This window comes from Labrus mixtus, chromosome 5 (genome assembly GCF_963584025.1).
Source record: "Labrus mixtus chromosome 5, fLabMix1.1, whole genome shotgun sequence".
Classification (NCBI taxonomy): domain Eukaryota; kingdom Metazoa; phylum Chordata; class Actinopteri; order Labriformes; family Labridae; genus Labrus; species Labrus mixtus.
The window spans coordinates 24,948,728-24,963,598 of record NC_083616.1 but is presented as its reverse complement, the minus strand read 5'-3'; the positions used below and the strand labels follow the sequence as shown (position 1 = coordinate 24,963,598).

General features: G+C 43.5%; 1 protein-coding gene across 1 annotated transcript in view; it reads right to left on the bottom strand.

Moving 5' to 3' along the window:
* ptch1 (patched 1) overlaps positions 1-14,871 on the bottom strand; it is a 54,230-nt gene that overhangs the window by 26,297 nt on the left and 13,062 nt on the right. Inside the window, 8 exon segments of the mRNA XM_061038776.1 lie at positions 1,154-1,309; positions 1,520-1,651; positions 2,914-3,061; positions 4,665-4,786; positions 4,950-5,148; positions 6,872-6,963; positions 7,094-7,163; positions 8,195-8,384. Of these exon segments, the coding sequence (XP_060894759.1) occupies positions 1,154-1,309; positions 1,520-1,651; positions 2,914-3,061; positions 4,665-4,786; positions 4,950-5,148; positions 6,872-6,963; positions 7,094-7,163; positions 8,195-8,384 (1,109 nt within the window).

The following is a 14,871-nucleotide window of genomic DNA, read 5'->3' as shown; positions in this document are numbered from 1 at the left end:
ACCCGATTCTCAAGGAGCATGACTGACTTTGAGGTCTGCCTGAATTTCAGTCCGATCAACGTGTCGTTAGCCGTGCAGTGTGAAGGGAAGTCCAGACTGGTCATATGATTTTCTGGCATGTTGGACATTTTTGGTGGTATGACTGCAAACACTTGCACAGTGAGAGCAGAGCCACAATCTGTTCCCTAAACTTCAGAGCTTTATTTTCCTGATCTCAAACCTGCACAAACTGAAAGCACCATGGCAAAAAAAACAAAAGCTTGATGCGTCTCCCCGCCTCCTGTCACCAAAGATAAGAGCGAGAGACACATTGGCAGGAAATAACTGCAGACCTCCAGCTGCCAGGAATTAGCTCCGATAGCTAGCTTTTGTTTGTTGTTGTTGCCGAGTGTGTGCACATGTGACAGAGCGAGAGGGTTATTGATGCTGTTTGGATTTGAGACGTGTGGATGAGAAAACCAAAATACAGAAAAATCTGACTTCGACTATCATCTGTGGGAGTTTTCACAGGAAACTTTATCGACAGTTGTCAATGCTTGGTCCTGATTCAACATGCACAGTGTGAGCACAGTGTGAGCTCAGTCGTGCCCAACAATCAGACGGCACAGTGCGAGCACAGTGTGAGCTCAGACGTCGTGAGCTTTGGTCGAGCATCCGAAACGATCGAATCGTTCAGTCTGGGCTAACATTCCACCTTGACCTTTTGAAAACCAGACAGAGTATGCTCGGCCTCAACAACGCTATCTGACATTACCACTACGGATAAAAGTATTTGGAGCATCTTTTGGTTATCATCTTCTCAAAATTCTCTTCTTGGTGTTAGAAAGTGCAAAAACCTACATCATAAATGAAAATGTTTCAGATTTTGTACAACAAATCGATGTCAAAGGATAAAAAATGACAAACATAACATGATACCCGAACATATAACATGAAAGGCCTCACTAGGGAAAGAGTTAGAAATAAACAAAAGCTTTGAACTCTCTGTGCAATACATCAGTTTCAAACTCCTGATTGGAACTATGTGTGAAGTTGCACCGTATGTACAATAAAAACAAAAAGTAATAATAATTTAAGTGTGTTTATCCATGTTTTTCTTTTTTTTAGCAATACCCCTTGATCAGTATGTAAATGCAGTATGTATATGTGATACCTGTGTGGTGGCAGCATTGAAGGAGATGCCCAGCAGAGAGCAGAGGCCCAGACCGGCCGCCACAGAGAGCGTCACCAGCAGGACACCCGCCAGCCCCACGGCCCCCTGAGACTTGGCACAGTCCCACCGCAGCATGGTCAGACACGCATAGGCCAGCTGGACACACACACACAGCAAACAAGGAATCCATTTATTAATCAACCTATTGCATGTGTAAGTCTGTCTTTAAGCATTTTCCTTAAATATCACATCTCTTCACATCTAGTTACAAAATCTGTTTCAAACCATATTTCCCCGCTGTGAAGTCAAACATAAACATTCAAATGAGGAAATGTAGTGATCTCCTTCTTGGTCCCCTGCGCTCACCATCAGCAGGTATCCACTGGCCACACGGATGACACTGATGTCAGAGAAAGACTTGAGGATGTCCTCCAGAGTGGTGGTGGTGAAAGACAAAACCTTCTGGGAGGAATTTGCTGCCACACTCTGCAACACGGCCTACAGAGAAAGAATACACAGACAAGGAAGACAAAGAGAGGAAAACGAGAGGAAGAGCATTATTAAGACTTATAATAGATAGAAGGAAAGACAACTTAAACCAAACCAGGTAATAAGGCAAAAGGAGGAGAAGTGACTCTATGTGATCCCTGTGTTAACGTCAGACAGTGCAGCACAACTTTCTAATTCATAATGAATGTTAATGATGTTGTGTTAATCTGTAATTTGCTACTATCTTGTTCTTTCAAATAGAATTGCGGTTTATTTCACCGCCCGACTTTGCAGCATTGAAAAAAAAAAAAAGGTACATACTGTATCACCTTATGTGTCTTAAGATGACAAAAACGAATCACAGCTGTAAATACTGAGCTCTGCCTCTGTTGAGGGAGGCATTTGTGAGAATCTGCAGACAGCACCCCGAGCCATCCTCTCTCTCTTTCACCGTCTCGGGCAGACAGATGGCTTCAACATTGTACTGCACTTACTGCTCAGTGGGGAGCGATGCTGGCTGACACACATTAGGAAGCACGCACTAGATCACACACACACTCTCGGAAAAACCCACGTGTGAACTCGCGCATATGTCAGACACACACACACACACACACACACACACGCCCACATGCATGCACATGGCATTCAAGCGGACACACCTGATGCATGTGCATGAACACACACGCAGAATACAGTATTTTGGTGTGTTTTTTTTGTTTCATTGTTAAAAACACTTCATTCCATTTCTGAATTAAAACCCTCTTTTCTATCAGTGATCCCTGGGCCCCAAGATGAATGGACATTGGACACACACACACACAGATACACACACACACACATACATGTATGCACACACACACAAGGTCACGCCATGTCGAACAGAGGTTGGGGCCCCCAAAACAAAGACCAGATGATGTCACACATGAGCCACCAATGGGGCCACAGCTGGGAAAGAGATTGTGTGTGAAGTTTTTTGGTGTGTCAGTGTGTGTGCGTTTGTGCGTGAGTTAGAGAGAGAGAGAGATTCAGCACACCCTTAATGTATTCCAGACCTGCTCAGCCTGTTGCTCCTCTCTACTAGCAGCGAGAGCTTCAGCCCTTTACCACACACCAACAGTGGTTGGAGGATCTATCAGGGGCCCCGGCTTTGGATGGGGCCTTTCCATGTTCACCTGTATCCGGCCGGTGATTTACAATGTGGTTGTAGGGGATTTAGGGTAGATTTCTTTTCTCTCTCTCTCTCTCTCTCCTGTTTCTGAGTGTCTTACCTCAGAGTATCTCCTCTGCCAGGCTTCCAGTATAGCTGCAGCCTTCTCTTCGTTCCAGTTGATGTGGGAAACATCGTCGTAGCCCCGAAAGTGCTCAAACATCTGCTTGGGAGTCATCAGCTGGAACATGGTCTGTAAGGCCTGGGCACTGCACGGAGGATGGCAAAGAGAGGAGGAGGAAAGGATGAAAGAGGGAAAGAAAAAAAAAGAGATCAATGAGAAACAAGCTTTACCTGAACATGAGGGAATAAAAACGTTGATTTATTAAAGCTTAGAATGTGCTGTCTATTAGTGATGGTTATTCTAATGTGTTACCATGACACTTTGAAAGGTATTAGAAATCTGTGCGTCCTTTATTTATTTATTAATTTAACCAAAACCACCATTACCTCGCTTCACTGCTACTATTCCTTCCAAAGATATTATCTGCTAAACTGGATGACACGATCGATACAGACTGGCTTTTATAGCGACAAAGGAAGGAGCCAGACCCCATAAAATAAGTTTCCGGTCCTAATCTGGCAGATTCCTGATCGTGTTCTGACAGATTTTTTTTTTAACAGAGCTGTGGTATCTAATGAAACGAGGAGGAATGCACCGCCCCCGTTGGTGCACACAGCGATGACGACCATGAAGAATCACCGCGAATAGCTTCATTACAAAAATGACTTTGGAACAGACTGCAGCTTCAAAACGTTCGAGGCAGTCGAGTCAGTCGGTGCGGTGTCAGCTCGTCAAACTCGACGAACTGCGGGAGTCGACGTGAGCTAGCCGTTCTCTTCATGAATGTGATCCCTGTAATGTGGTGATAATCGAGGTAATGGTGGCAGTTAGTAAACAAGATGTAGAAATTGAGTGCCAGCAGTAACAGCCCAGTGGACAGAGGGACTGAATCACACACACACACACACACACACACACACACACACACACAGAGAGAGAGAGAGAGAAACCCACACAGGCAGGCAGGCAGGCACGCACAGACACCCTAATGACCCAACCTTGCCAGGAAAAAACACGACCACAAAACAAACAACGCACCCCACTGTACTCTGTTACCAGTATGTGTGTTAATGCGTCAGAGTGTGTATGTGTGTGTTTTTTCCTTTGTGTGTACATGCATATCCGTGCACCATTTAAAACTACACTTTTACATTAAATGCTAAATGTAGCATAGTTTGTGTAACGTACCCTGTCTAAGAAGCAAGGTGTTGCTTAATAAAAGATGCATTTTTTTATTTCTCTGTATATTTAATGGATATGAAACAGTTATAGAGTGCATGTGTTTCTCTTGCAGTGGAGGGCATACACCGCTTAGTATTGTACATATCATATCTCCATTGGGATACCGCATAATCTTTAAGCTTTGTCCTGCTGCTTGTGCTGGAATTAAGGCCATGTACCCCAAATCGCTGTATATTTGCACAAACTAGCCAGGCAATAGATCATCCTGTGCACATGTGTGTATGTGTGTGAGTGTGTGTGTATGAGTAGGTAGTGTCCAGGCAGAACAGTGAGAGCTGAGCAGGAACAGCTGGAGCTCTAAGATTTCACTGGAATCTGCTAATGACTGCAAGATTTACAGCAGCGAGCGCACACGCACGCACACACTCATGCACGCACGCACCGTTCCGGAGAGCGTTAAAAAGAACAAAAAAAAAAAAAAAAACACACACTCTTTGCAGAATAAGCCCTGCAGTGATCGCGGCAGTGTTTATGAGGGTGTGTATGTGTAAGTGTGGGTATGTTACCTGAGCAGGGGTCCGCTGCCGTTCTTGGTGGTCCCTCCCACGATCAGTTCCTCCTGCCAGTGCATGTACTTCCTGGACAGACCGTGGCAGCCTCCTCTCAGGGCCCGCGCCACGTCGAATGGCTGGTGCAATAAAAGCAACAGGCGAGAAAAATAACTGTCAGCAGCTAGGCTCAGACTTAAAGGCTTGACGTTCAACCAAAACAAATAAAACTTGTGCAGAGGATATTCTATGCCCCCCCCCCCCCCAAAAAAAAGCTTGCGCCTACATAAAGTGGGTGCCTACCTTTGTTGAGTTCTTATTGGGCGCAGTGAGGGGACAGTCAGGGTCAGCAGGGTTCAGACAGGGTCTATCCATGTAGCCGTGTCCGACGCCCGCCTTCTCCAGCATTTCCTCGAAACCTTCAACGGGGAAGTTTGCCTTTCGCAAGTCCTCGAGGAACTCCTTAGGGTCAAAGTTGGTCCACTGGAGAGGGTCTTTACCTCTGCAGAGAGAGTGGGAGAGCTGTCACTGTACCGGAATTTGAAACTTATTGAAACTGATATGGTACTAGTAAAAATCAAACCACAAAGATACCGGTTTTGATACCACAGCAACAAAAATAGAAGTCCTAGGCACCAAATATTTAAGTTAAGCTGCATGGCATTGTATCAATTTAAATCATATTGTATCAATGTATCATGCAAGTATCAAATATTTTGAATTCCTTAGATAGTATTAAAAAGGATTCTGTTTAAATGGGACTTAAAGCATTTTTTAAGGGGCTGTGCATCGGATTCTGAAGCCCCTTTGATATTGCCAGTTCAAGGCGGGAGAATTACGACCTTTTCAAGTCTCGCCTTTCATATAAATGTCATAGAGACGGAGCTGATCAGGCACACGTGCGGCTCACTCTGAAACATTTGGAAAGTGTTCAGGAGTTTTGTGCATTTGTGAAAACATCAGAAGGGTTTTATCGGTTATATTTGGAGTTTGTGTTTAGAAGTGCAACTTTTCAGATTATTAAATGCAAATTTGCGAGGAGTTTCTTTTCTGCAGGATGATTGTTTCATAAAGACACTGCAGTTAAGACAAGAACTGTACGGGTGGACAAAAGGGTGAGAGAACAGAATTTGTTGAAGGCTGAGTTGCACTTTTTCACATGTTTGACTCAAGTTTTCACCTCCAAAGCCGACAGGTTTTTAATGAAGAGAAAAATCCCCTTCTTGCTTGATGACAGAATACAATAAATGAAGACAAATTCCCATCATGCAATGGTGCAGTGCTGAATTCCTGCTGAAGACCAGTCCTTGTCTCCTCTTTGCCTCACACATTCCAACCTCTCTTTCTCTGAATCTCTCTCTCTCTCTCCGTCATTCAGACTACATTGTATGTGCTTAACCAGGCTTGGGTTATTATTCCCAGCCTCCCAACCAGAACATAGTAAAAACCTTATTTACCATCTAAGAAGAACACACACACACACTCACACATTCATGAAGTCTGATGACACAGATGCAATAGGAGACACTTAGTTTCACGCATCTGCAAAATAAATAATGAAAACATATGCAGGGTTGGCAGTGTCCCACACTGTGTGCATGCACACATGCATGCAGAGGTAAAGGTCTGCTGAGTATTACTGTAGCAGCAGGCCATTAGCAACAGAAGGGCCAGACAATGGTGTGAGGCCCAGGGCTGGAGAGAAACTATCGCCAGCGATACGCATGCCAGCAACCACTACAATAGAGCCTTCAGAGGGGACGAGTTCAGGACACACACACACATGCACACACACTCTTGTTTCTCTCTAGTGTCTCTTTAGATGGGCTGAGCGTGTTTGGGCAGCCTCTACCAAAGGGGGTAAAAACAAGCAGCAAATCCCCACAGTCTCTCGTCCTCTGTCTTGAAAACAATCTGAAAGTACTGTTACAATACTGTTCCTGTCATTCTAAGCACTCATAAGCTCAGTGTCTCATCGTCTCTGAAGAGCATTTTCATCTGTTTGCAAACTGGCCTCATCATGAGGAAAGTCCTTTATGTGCTTAGTTAGATTTTTTTTTTTTAGTACATCTGATTATGTGACAGGATGCTTAAAAAGAGATTGGTCAGTTGAATAATATGCACGCTTGTTTTGGCATGTTGTTATTGAACAAACACATCATAAAATACAGATTCAGTCCAGTAAAAAAAAAAAAGAAAAAAAAAAAGGAGTTCAGTGTACTCACGGGAGATAGAGCATTCCTGAATGGAGCTTGGCGCCCTCCCAGAAACAGTCCAAAGGGGTGATGATGAGGCAGGGATGTAGCTTTTCTATGATCTAATTGGACAAAAACAGGGCCCAGAACAAAACAGGATTGACATACATTGACGACAGGAAGCAAGACGGAGAAAGAAAAAAATCACCAGAGATGGAAGGATGATGATAATGCCTCTTTAATATATCTTACCTGATTCATAAAATGAGTTTCTGTGACTAGTTCTCCTGATTTGTAGCATAAGTGTTCCAATTTCCATTGTCTGAAAAGGAGAAGGAAAGAATCGATGTTCAGTTTTCATCATTGCTTTGTAACAACAGGAGCCCCTTAGGCTAGAGTGCTCAAAGAATGATGATCGATAATTAGACGTCTTTCATCAAGACGATGAACTGCAAGCCAAGACATAACTGAAGGCAACCAACAGGAGCGCTCTTTATCATATCTTATCTTCCATTTCAATATAGTGTCTTTATGCTCGACTTGATTTTTATTTCTGGTTGCCAGTCGTGAGTGTTTTTATTTGACATCAAGCTGCTCTGAGCTCTATGTTTCTTTGGCATTATATCCGCCAGGCAAATCTCTCCTTGGGGGCAATAAAGTCATCTCATATGAGGGGAGGGGATCGCATGTTTACTCATGATACGACACGTGATACACGGCAAACGGTAACAACGATATCACAATACATAGACCATTAAGGTATTGCAAGACAATCATATAATTATATATCGGGATAACCCTGAACTTCTTTTCATCACTGTCTGACATGATCCTGCTGTAAACTTCTTTTTGGCCAGTTTATTTCCACTTCCCTCCTTCATGTCATAAGCACCTTTGAGAGGAGTCATGAAGTTGTGACACAGTCAGGGGGGGTGTGTCCAGAGGGGTGGCATGGGAAATCCACCCAAGGTGCCACCCCAAAATCCCCAACTATGATTGGCTGTTTACTCGCAAACTCGTACACACTGCTAACTAACAAAAGCACTTACTAACAATGTTTGGGGTAAAAAATTGCCAATAAAAGTATTTTTACAAAGTAAACAGTGTGAAAGAGTTTGCATGCAATTTTCAAAGTACTTCAGTTTTGTGACATCTTCTTTTTGAGTCCTAAAAGAATTAGTATAGATGTATATGTATGTATATAGTAAGAAGATGTATGTGAAAAATTGTGTTACTTACCAGTACAGATCATTAGTGGGGACAGAAAGGGTAAATATGCTAAATTATTTTGTGTGTGTGCACAAAGGGGGGCATGGCCTGTTGTACAGCAACAATATGAAAAATGTCAGTTACCTATTATAAAGGTAAACATGAACTCTGCTGGCTCTGAGAGCTGAATCCAGGTGCTGCAGGAGCGCCTCCACCGTTAAAACATTGGCTCCTTCATCCCGCGGCGTCTGGATCATCAGCTGAGGGTTAAACATGGCCTCCTCGCCTATCTTCTGCCGTGTGTACCTCAGCTCCTGGTTCACACGCCCGCCAACTGGACAAAGAAGAGAATTCTGTTAAGTTTGAAAGTTCAAAGCTTCTCTGCAAAAATACCAAAGCACCTCTACATTGAATGACTCTGATTAAAATGGAACACATTGAAGGCTCATTATTTTCAGCTTGAACAGATTTTTCCAGTACTCCCAAAAGGAGGTGTTAACTGATTCAGCTTTGGTCTGACACCCCCCATGCACACACTGTAAGATGTTACTGCTACATACCTACCACTGTTTGGATTTAACAAATTACTCTTTCAACAGAAACATAAAGTCAGAACTATTTGTGATAAAAAGGATGACACTGATTCATAGACGAAAGCGTTTCGCATAAAGCCACTTCAATGTGAGACATGTACGCCTCTGTAACGTCTTCAATGTGAATATCACAGAGGCATGACGATGGGCTCAAGTTGGCCTTTCCAACTGTGTGCGCATCAGAGGTAGTAACAGAGGTGTTACAGGGACGAGACCGGATCACTGTAAAGCAGCAGAGCAGCCCTGTGTCTGTGTGCTCGTCTGAGTGTGTTTGTTCACTGACTGGGACACCGATATCACACCGCTGTGGCATCAACATAAAAGCACAAAGGCGTGATAATGGTTGAGCATCATGATGGCGCAGTCTGAAAAAGGGCTTTAAGACTTTCATTGTGGTCCTTGATGTCCAGACTTTGAAGAAGGAGTCACATCTTAAACCCATCAAACATTTACAATTTCAGCAAAGTAACGTAAAAATGTTAAATATAACTATTTTAAAATGACAAACTGAAAACAATGAGCCCTGGATACAACTAACAAAGAGCACGCACACATTTGACACACTTTCCAAAACTGACAGATGGTGAGACACACAGAAACTCGCATCATGAGTTAAAACACCTGGAGATCTAGAGTTGATCCTGACTGCAATGCACACTCATATAGACAGCTCACCATGGCATTCATTTGATCAGACATGTATCTTTAACAGCAGCACGTTGCTCACAGCCAGCTTGTGACTCTCAAATGAGAAACACAACTCCTCCAGCTAATCGATATCTCACATAAAAACAGCTCAACGTTTCTGCTTTCATTTGCTAACAAGACAGGAGTGCCAGGCCATGTTAACTGCATGTGTGTGTGTGTGTGTGTGACAGTGTGTGTGTTTGATGAAGAGAGAGAGAGAGAGAGAGAGAGAGAGAGAGAGAGAGAGAGAGAGAGAGAGAGAGAGAGAGAGAGAGAGAGAGAGAGAGAGAGAGAGAGAGAGAGAGAGAGAGGCTCTCTTCCAGGCTTTGCTCCCAGTGTCGTGGTGGGACTAAGCCCTGTGCGTGCGCCCTGAGCTAGCCTCGGCTACAAAAGCAGCCTTTCAGGTCGTTTAGCTGCCCAGCTCCACCCCAGTACAGCCAAGGCAAATCTGGCAAAGTCTCTATCACAAACACACGCACACACACACACACGCACAAACATACATACAAATGTAGGGAATTACAGGCATGCAAGCATCAGTAAAATCTAAAAAAAAAAATCAAAATTGAACAAATGCATTCTTTGAACAAGAAAAATATTTTAAATATGCAAATGTGTGTGTGTGTGTGTGTGTGTGTGTGTGTGTGTGTGTTGCTGTTTAGCAAATCTGTGTCTGATTTACAAGCAGAGGATTTGAGATCTTCCATCATCAGTAACTGAATGCTTGGTGAAAGCTGAGGCAAGTCTCACACACACACACACACACACACACACACACACAGTCGCGCGCACACACACAGTCGCGCGCACACACACACAAACAAAATGGGAAAAAAAACCCACCCAGTCAGAGAGCCGACTGTGTGAAAAATCTGTAACATTTTATCACGCCCTAATCCAATTTAACAATTCCGCTCAATTCGTGCAACAGCAGGCATAGATTGAATATTTTCAGCCCGTTGTAATAGCATTAAAGTTGAACATAAGCATGCCTGTTCTGCTGAGCCGGACCACCCAGTCAGACCAATGGAACCCGGAGGGAGGGGGCCATGTCTTGGGGCATTAGAGAAAACACACTTGATTTCTTTTTTTCTGGACCCAAACAGCATTCCCATCCGATCCTGTCTGAAGGCATGTTTATAATACTCATCATTAATAGCAGGCCGGGGCTAACCGGAGCGACATGCTTTGCACTGCTACACGGCTACGCTACACCAGCGCTGCCTTCAAAACAAGCACGCATGGAACTGATTTAGACCCTACGCACACTGACAGAGCACTAACAAGTTGACTTGTCTGGTGCACTCGATGCTCGGATGGAAAGCTAGCCTGAGGCTTGGCTGAAACGCACCATCAAGGGGGAAACTGGGAACACGAGTTTGGAGAAAGAAGTGCGTTCATCTTCAGCTTTTCTTTTTTTTTTTTTTAAACGTGCAAGAAAAGAGCTAAAGGTCTGTTTAAACAGCAATACAGACAAGGAGATTTCAAGGAAGTCACTGTCTGTTTTGAACACACTCCAAGTCGGGGACTGCCACCCAAAGACCCCGAGTTTACAGCAAGCGGCGAGGAATGGGACAAGTCAAAGGAATGTACTCGCTCTCTCTACAGGAAACAGCACATCACGGCCTCAGGCTTAGAGAATTCCACACTTCACGAGGTTACAGCGTTTTGGGGTCAACACTCACACAGCCTCGGGGTGAAATTAACACCCCAGCTGGACCAGGAAAATGTGTGTGAGTGTGTGTGTGTGTGTGTGTGTGTGTGTGTGTGTGTGTGTGTACACACAGCTGTGTTTCTTCAATGACACATATTCCCATATTCCTTCTGCTAAGAAAACTGGTTGACCCCGGCATGTGTTGATATCTTGAAGGTGTCCCGCTCAGCGCTCAAGCTGCTGCGACCTAAAACAAAGTGTCACAGACTTTCAAAAGGCGTCTTGTAACACCTCGTTGCTCACTCACAACCCTTTTTTTTTTTTCCATATCTGATGGTTTACACATCACTCACTCACAACCCTTTTTTTTTTCCATATCTGATGGTTTACACATCACTCACTCACAACCCTTTTTTTTTCTAAAGCGGTGTTCAATGGACTCCTGAACATTTCTAGGACCAAATTTCAGTACAGCCCACCCCTGAAATGTTTAATTACACATGTCCCTCACAGCTTGAAGTTTCCCTGTCGGATGAGGGGGAGTGGGGGGGGGGTCTCAGAAGTCACGACATGACATAAAAAAATCCAAGATGGCAGACGAGTTTGACACTACGATCAACGTTTTTGTGCCTTTGAATTAATACTACATGGAATTGGACAAATTCTACAGTATCAACTCAAGAGTGGAAAAGAAGACACGGGGCAAGCAGACAAGAGTATACGCGGCAGCTTCTCTATGTGCGCCAACATTACACCGGCCGCTCGCTGATCGACCCTGCCCACTCCCTTGTGATCAGTTTTGTGTGAATGTGTGGAAAAAAACGCGTAATAGTTTAGTGAGTGTCGTTCGTGGATTTACTTTGAGACAATTCTTCTGAAGAAACCACCGCCCTAATGAAGCAAACACACCGAAGACTCACATTTCATAGAAATCCTCACACAGGAGAGTGGCTACCAAAATATTTCTTGGGGGGGGGACTTAAATGACTTGAATTAACTTGTATGGATCAAAATATCATCAATCTGCGACAATCTGCTGGTTAAATGAAAAGAAATAAAACTCTTTCCCTAAAAACAACAATATGACCATCATGGTAACACCGCCCTCTAGCAGCCTTCTCTTAATTCACACATCCTTCACAAGTCAGACTGTCCATGTTAACTATATATGTGTCATATATCCAGGTGCAGCATTAGGTTGTTCACATTTTTGATACTTCTGGATACCACATGGTTTTTAATGACGCAATCTCCATTATTTTAATAATCCATATCATCGAAAGGCATTAAAGCTTAAAAAGAAACACAGATTTTTCACTCAAAGCTAGAGAAGCTTCCTGACTAGAGAAAGAGAAATGTAGTGGTGGTCCTAATGGTGTAAAAACGTCTGTCCATGTCTTAGACAGACAGACAGAGAGCAGAGGAGGGGGACACCGTCCAATATGTACAAATACATCTGCAGCGTTGCTCTGGTTTGAAAACAGGTATCAATATTGTTTGATTATTTTTTTTTACAAGCGTCGTATTTAAGTTTAAAATTCTTAACCCTAATATAAGTGCTTTAATGCTTATGCTAAGTTAATAATTTAAAAAAGTCGACCCACACAGAAGAGGAGCAGAGAAAAGGGAACCGAGGCGAGGCAGGAGAGGAGAAGCAGTCCTATGTGTGTCACTGTATTGGAGCGCTCAGTGTGGGTATTCAGCGTGTTGCATAACATTAACCCCTGGTCCCCGCTATTCTCAAAGTAGGGGAACGGGGGGCTGCGGGGACGAACGGGAGAGAAAGTAGGTTTCTAAGGAACTGACATCACCCCCCCCCTCCCCTCTCCCTCCTTTCAGCCTTAAACTCCCCCCTCCTCTTTATACTCTCGTTTTTTCTCCCTTTCGCTCTATTCAGCTCTACTCTGTGATTGGCCAGATCATGGTGGCAATCAGCCCGGCCCCTCTGTCAAAGCCAGCCCAGCCCACCCACCCCCCACCCCCCTTGCCAACTTTCTCTCTTTTCCATGCAACACACACAAACAGCGTAGCCCCACCCTCTGCACATCTCTGCCGCCTGACAACGGAAGCATCCCGCACTTTTAAGGAAAACATGCACAAGAAGCGGCACACAGCTCGCACGACTCTGAAGCTGGTATTAAAACATACACACTGTGCAAGTACTGTGCACACAAAACGTTCACCTCCCACCTACAGAAACAGACACTGGAGGGGGTTCTTTAGCTTAAAAAAAAGTGCACATATATGGATAAGATTCAGAACATGTTATAAGATGCATCAATTATTAGTTTGCATGCATGCATATGTGAATTTATTCTGTATGTACATGCATTTGGCGGAACACATCTTTGTGTGTGTGCTTACGTGTGAGTGTGTGTGTGTGTGTGTGTGTGTGTGTGCAGAGAAAGGATTAGCTGGATTAGGCCCCCTCTCAGCAGGGGACCCCTGTGGTGAGGAGGAAGCCCCCCGAAACCAGGTCATCTCTCCGCCACCAAGTCTACAGCGACCTCCCATACCCTGAGCAGCTCTGTACACCGACAGAGGAGGGACACATCTCTGCAGAACAACTACACCGGGACATGTGATCAGGAAAATAAAATAAACACTAGAAACAGCCAAAAGGTGTGTCCAGAATGGAAAGTCAGCATGTGAAAATAAAATGTGTAAACTTTGATGCAAATGTTTGTTTTGCATGCAAGACACAAGTAATCAAATGTTCTAAATAGAAACTTCTCAGCTGACACATAACAGACATGGACCAAGTACGCTGGGGAAGTTACACCTGCTGCATGAGATGTCACGGGCTGTATTTAAGTGTTGGAAGTCATTTTGCTGTTCTGTTGTGTTTATATTCATGTGACTGATTTGAAGTAATTGTAACATTGAAATTGACGTCACACTGAAAATGCTGAAACAAAGAAGCTCAAAAGAAGCTCTTATTATGAAAATAAAGTATCCAGCTGCTTCTAGTAAAAATCATTAACAACTGAAAGAACACAAAGGGATGTCAAATATGTTCATATGGTTCACTACATCAATGATGAACATTTCTTTATCATCGATATGTGAAGAAGAAACATTGGAATTTATTAGCATCTTTAAGCTCCGCCTCTTTATGACAATTTATAAAGAATCACAGCTTTATTGGTGTGAAATCATATCCGCTTCCGTCAATAACCTGAGAGAGCTTTGAATCACTGAGAACAACACACACCTGTTGCCCTCTTCCCCTGCTCATCTGCTGCTCCCTCCTACCATCTGCTGTAACTCTGTCTGTGTGTGTGTGTGTGTGTGTGTGTGTGTGTGTGTGTGTGTGTTATAACTCTATAAAAGAGCATAACTAAATAAATACAAAGGTACAGAAAGCACAATTTATAGATGCATCAGAAACGAATGTGCACACCGGTACTTATATCAGGTATACACATAAGGGGTGGGACATGATATCCATACAGCAACATATCTGCATCCCGTGACACAAAATGATTGAATCGCTGGTGCAAAATAGATATTTGTTATTCAAGTAAATACGTTACTCTAAACATATTTCCCTGCCGATTGGACTCCTCATGTTGGTACTCATGGCATGAACGAGTTGAACAGGAGAAAGCTGAATAATGTCGGACAGAGCGGTGAGACGAAAAAGAGGGCAAGCTGACACCAACCTGCAGCAAATAAATACATTTATCCTGCACTCTGGAACCTTCAGTTAAACAGACATCGTGATGAGATTACTTTGCAATCTATCAATTATCATGGTATTGCTGTATAGTGATATTATTGTTATCGTGCGCAACATATCACGTATTGTATCCTATGATGAGGTAACCTTTCATTACGCATGACTATAATGTATTTTTTAATTTGGCAATTTTGGCAATGATGAC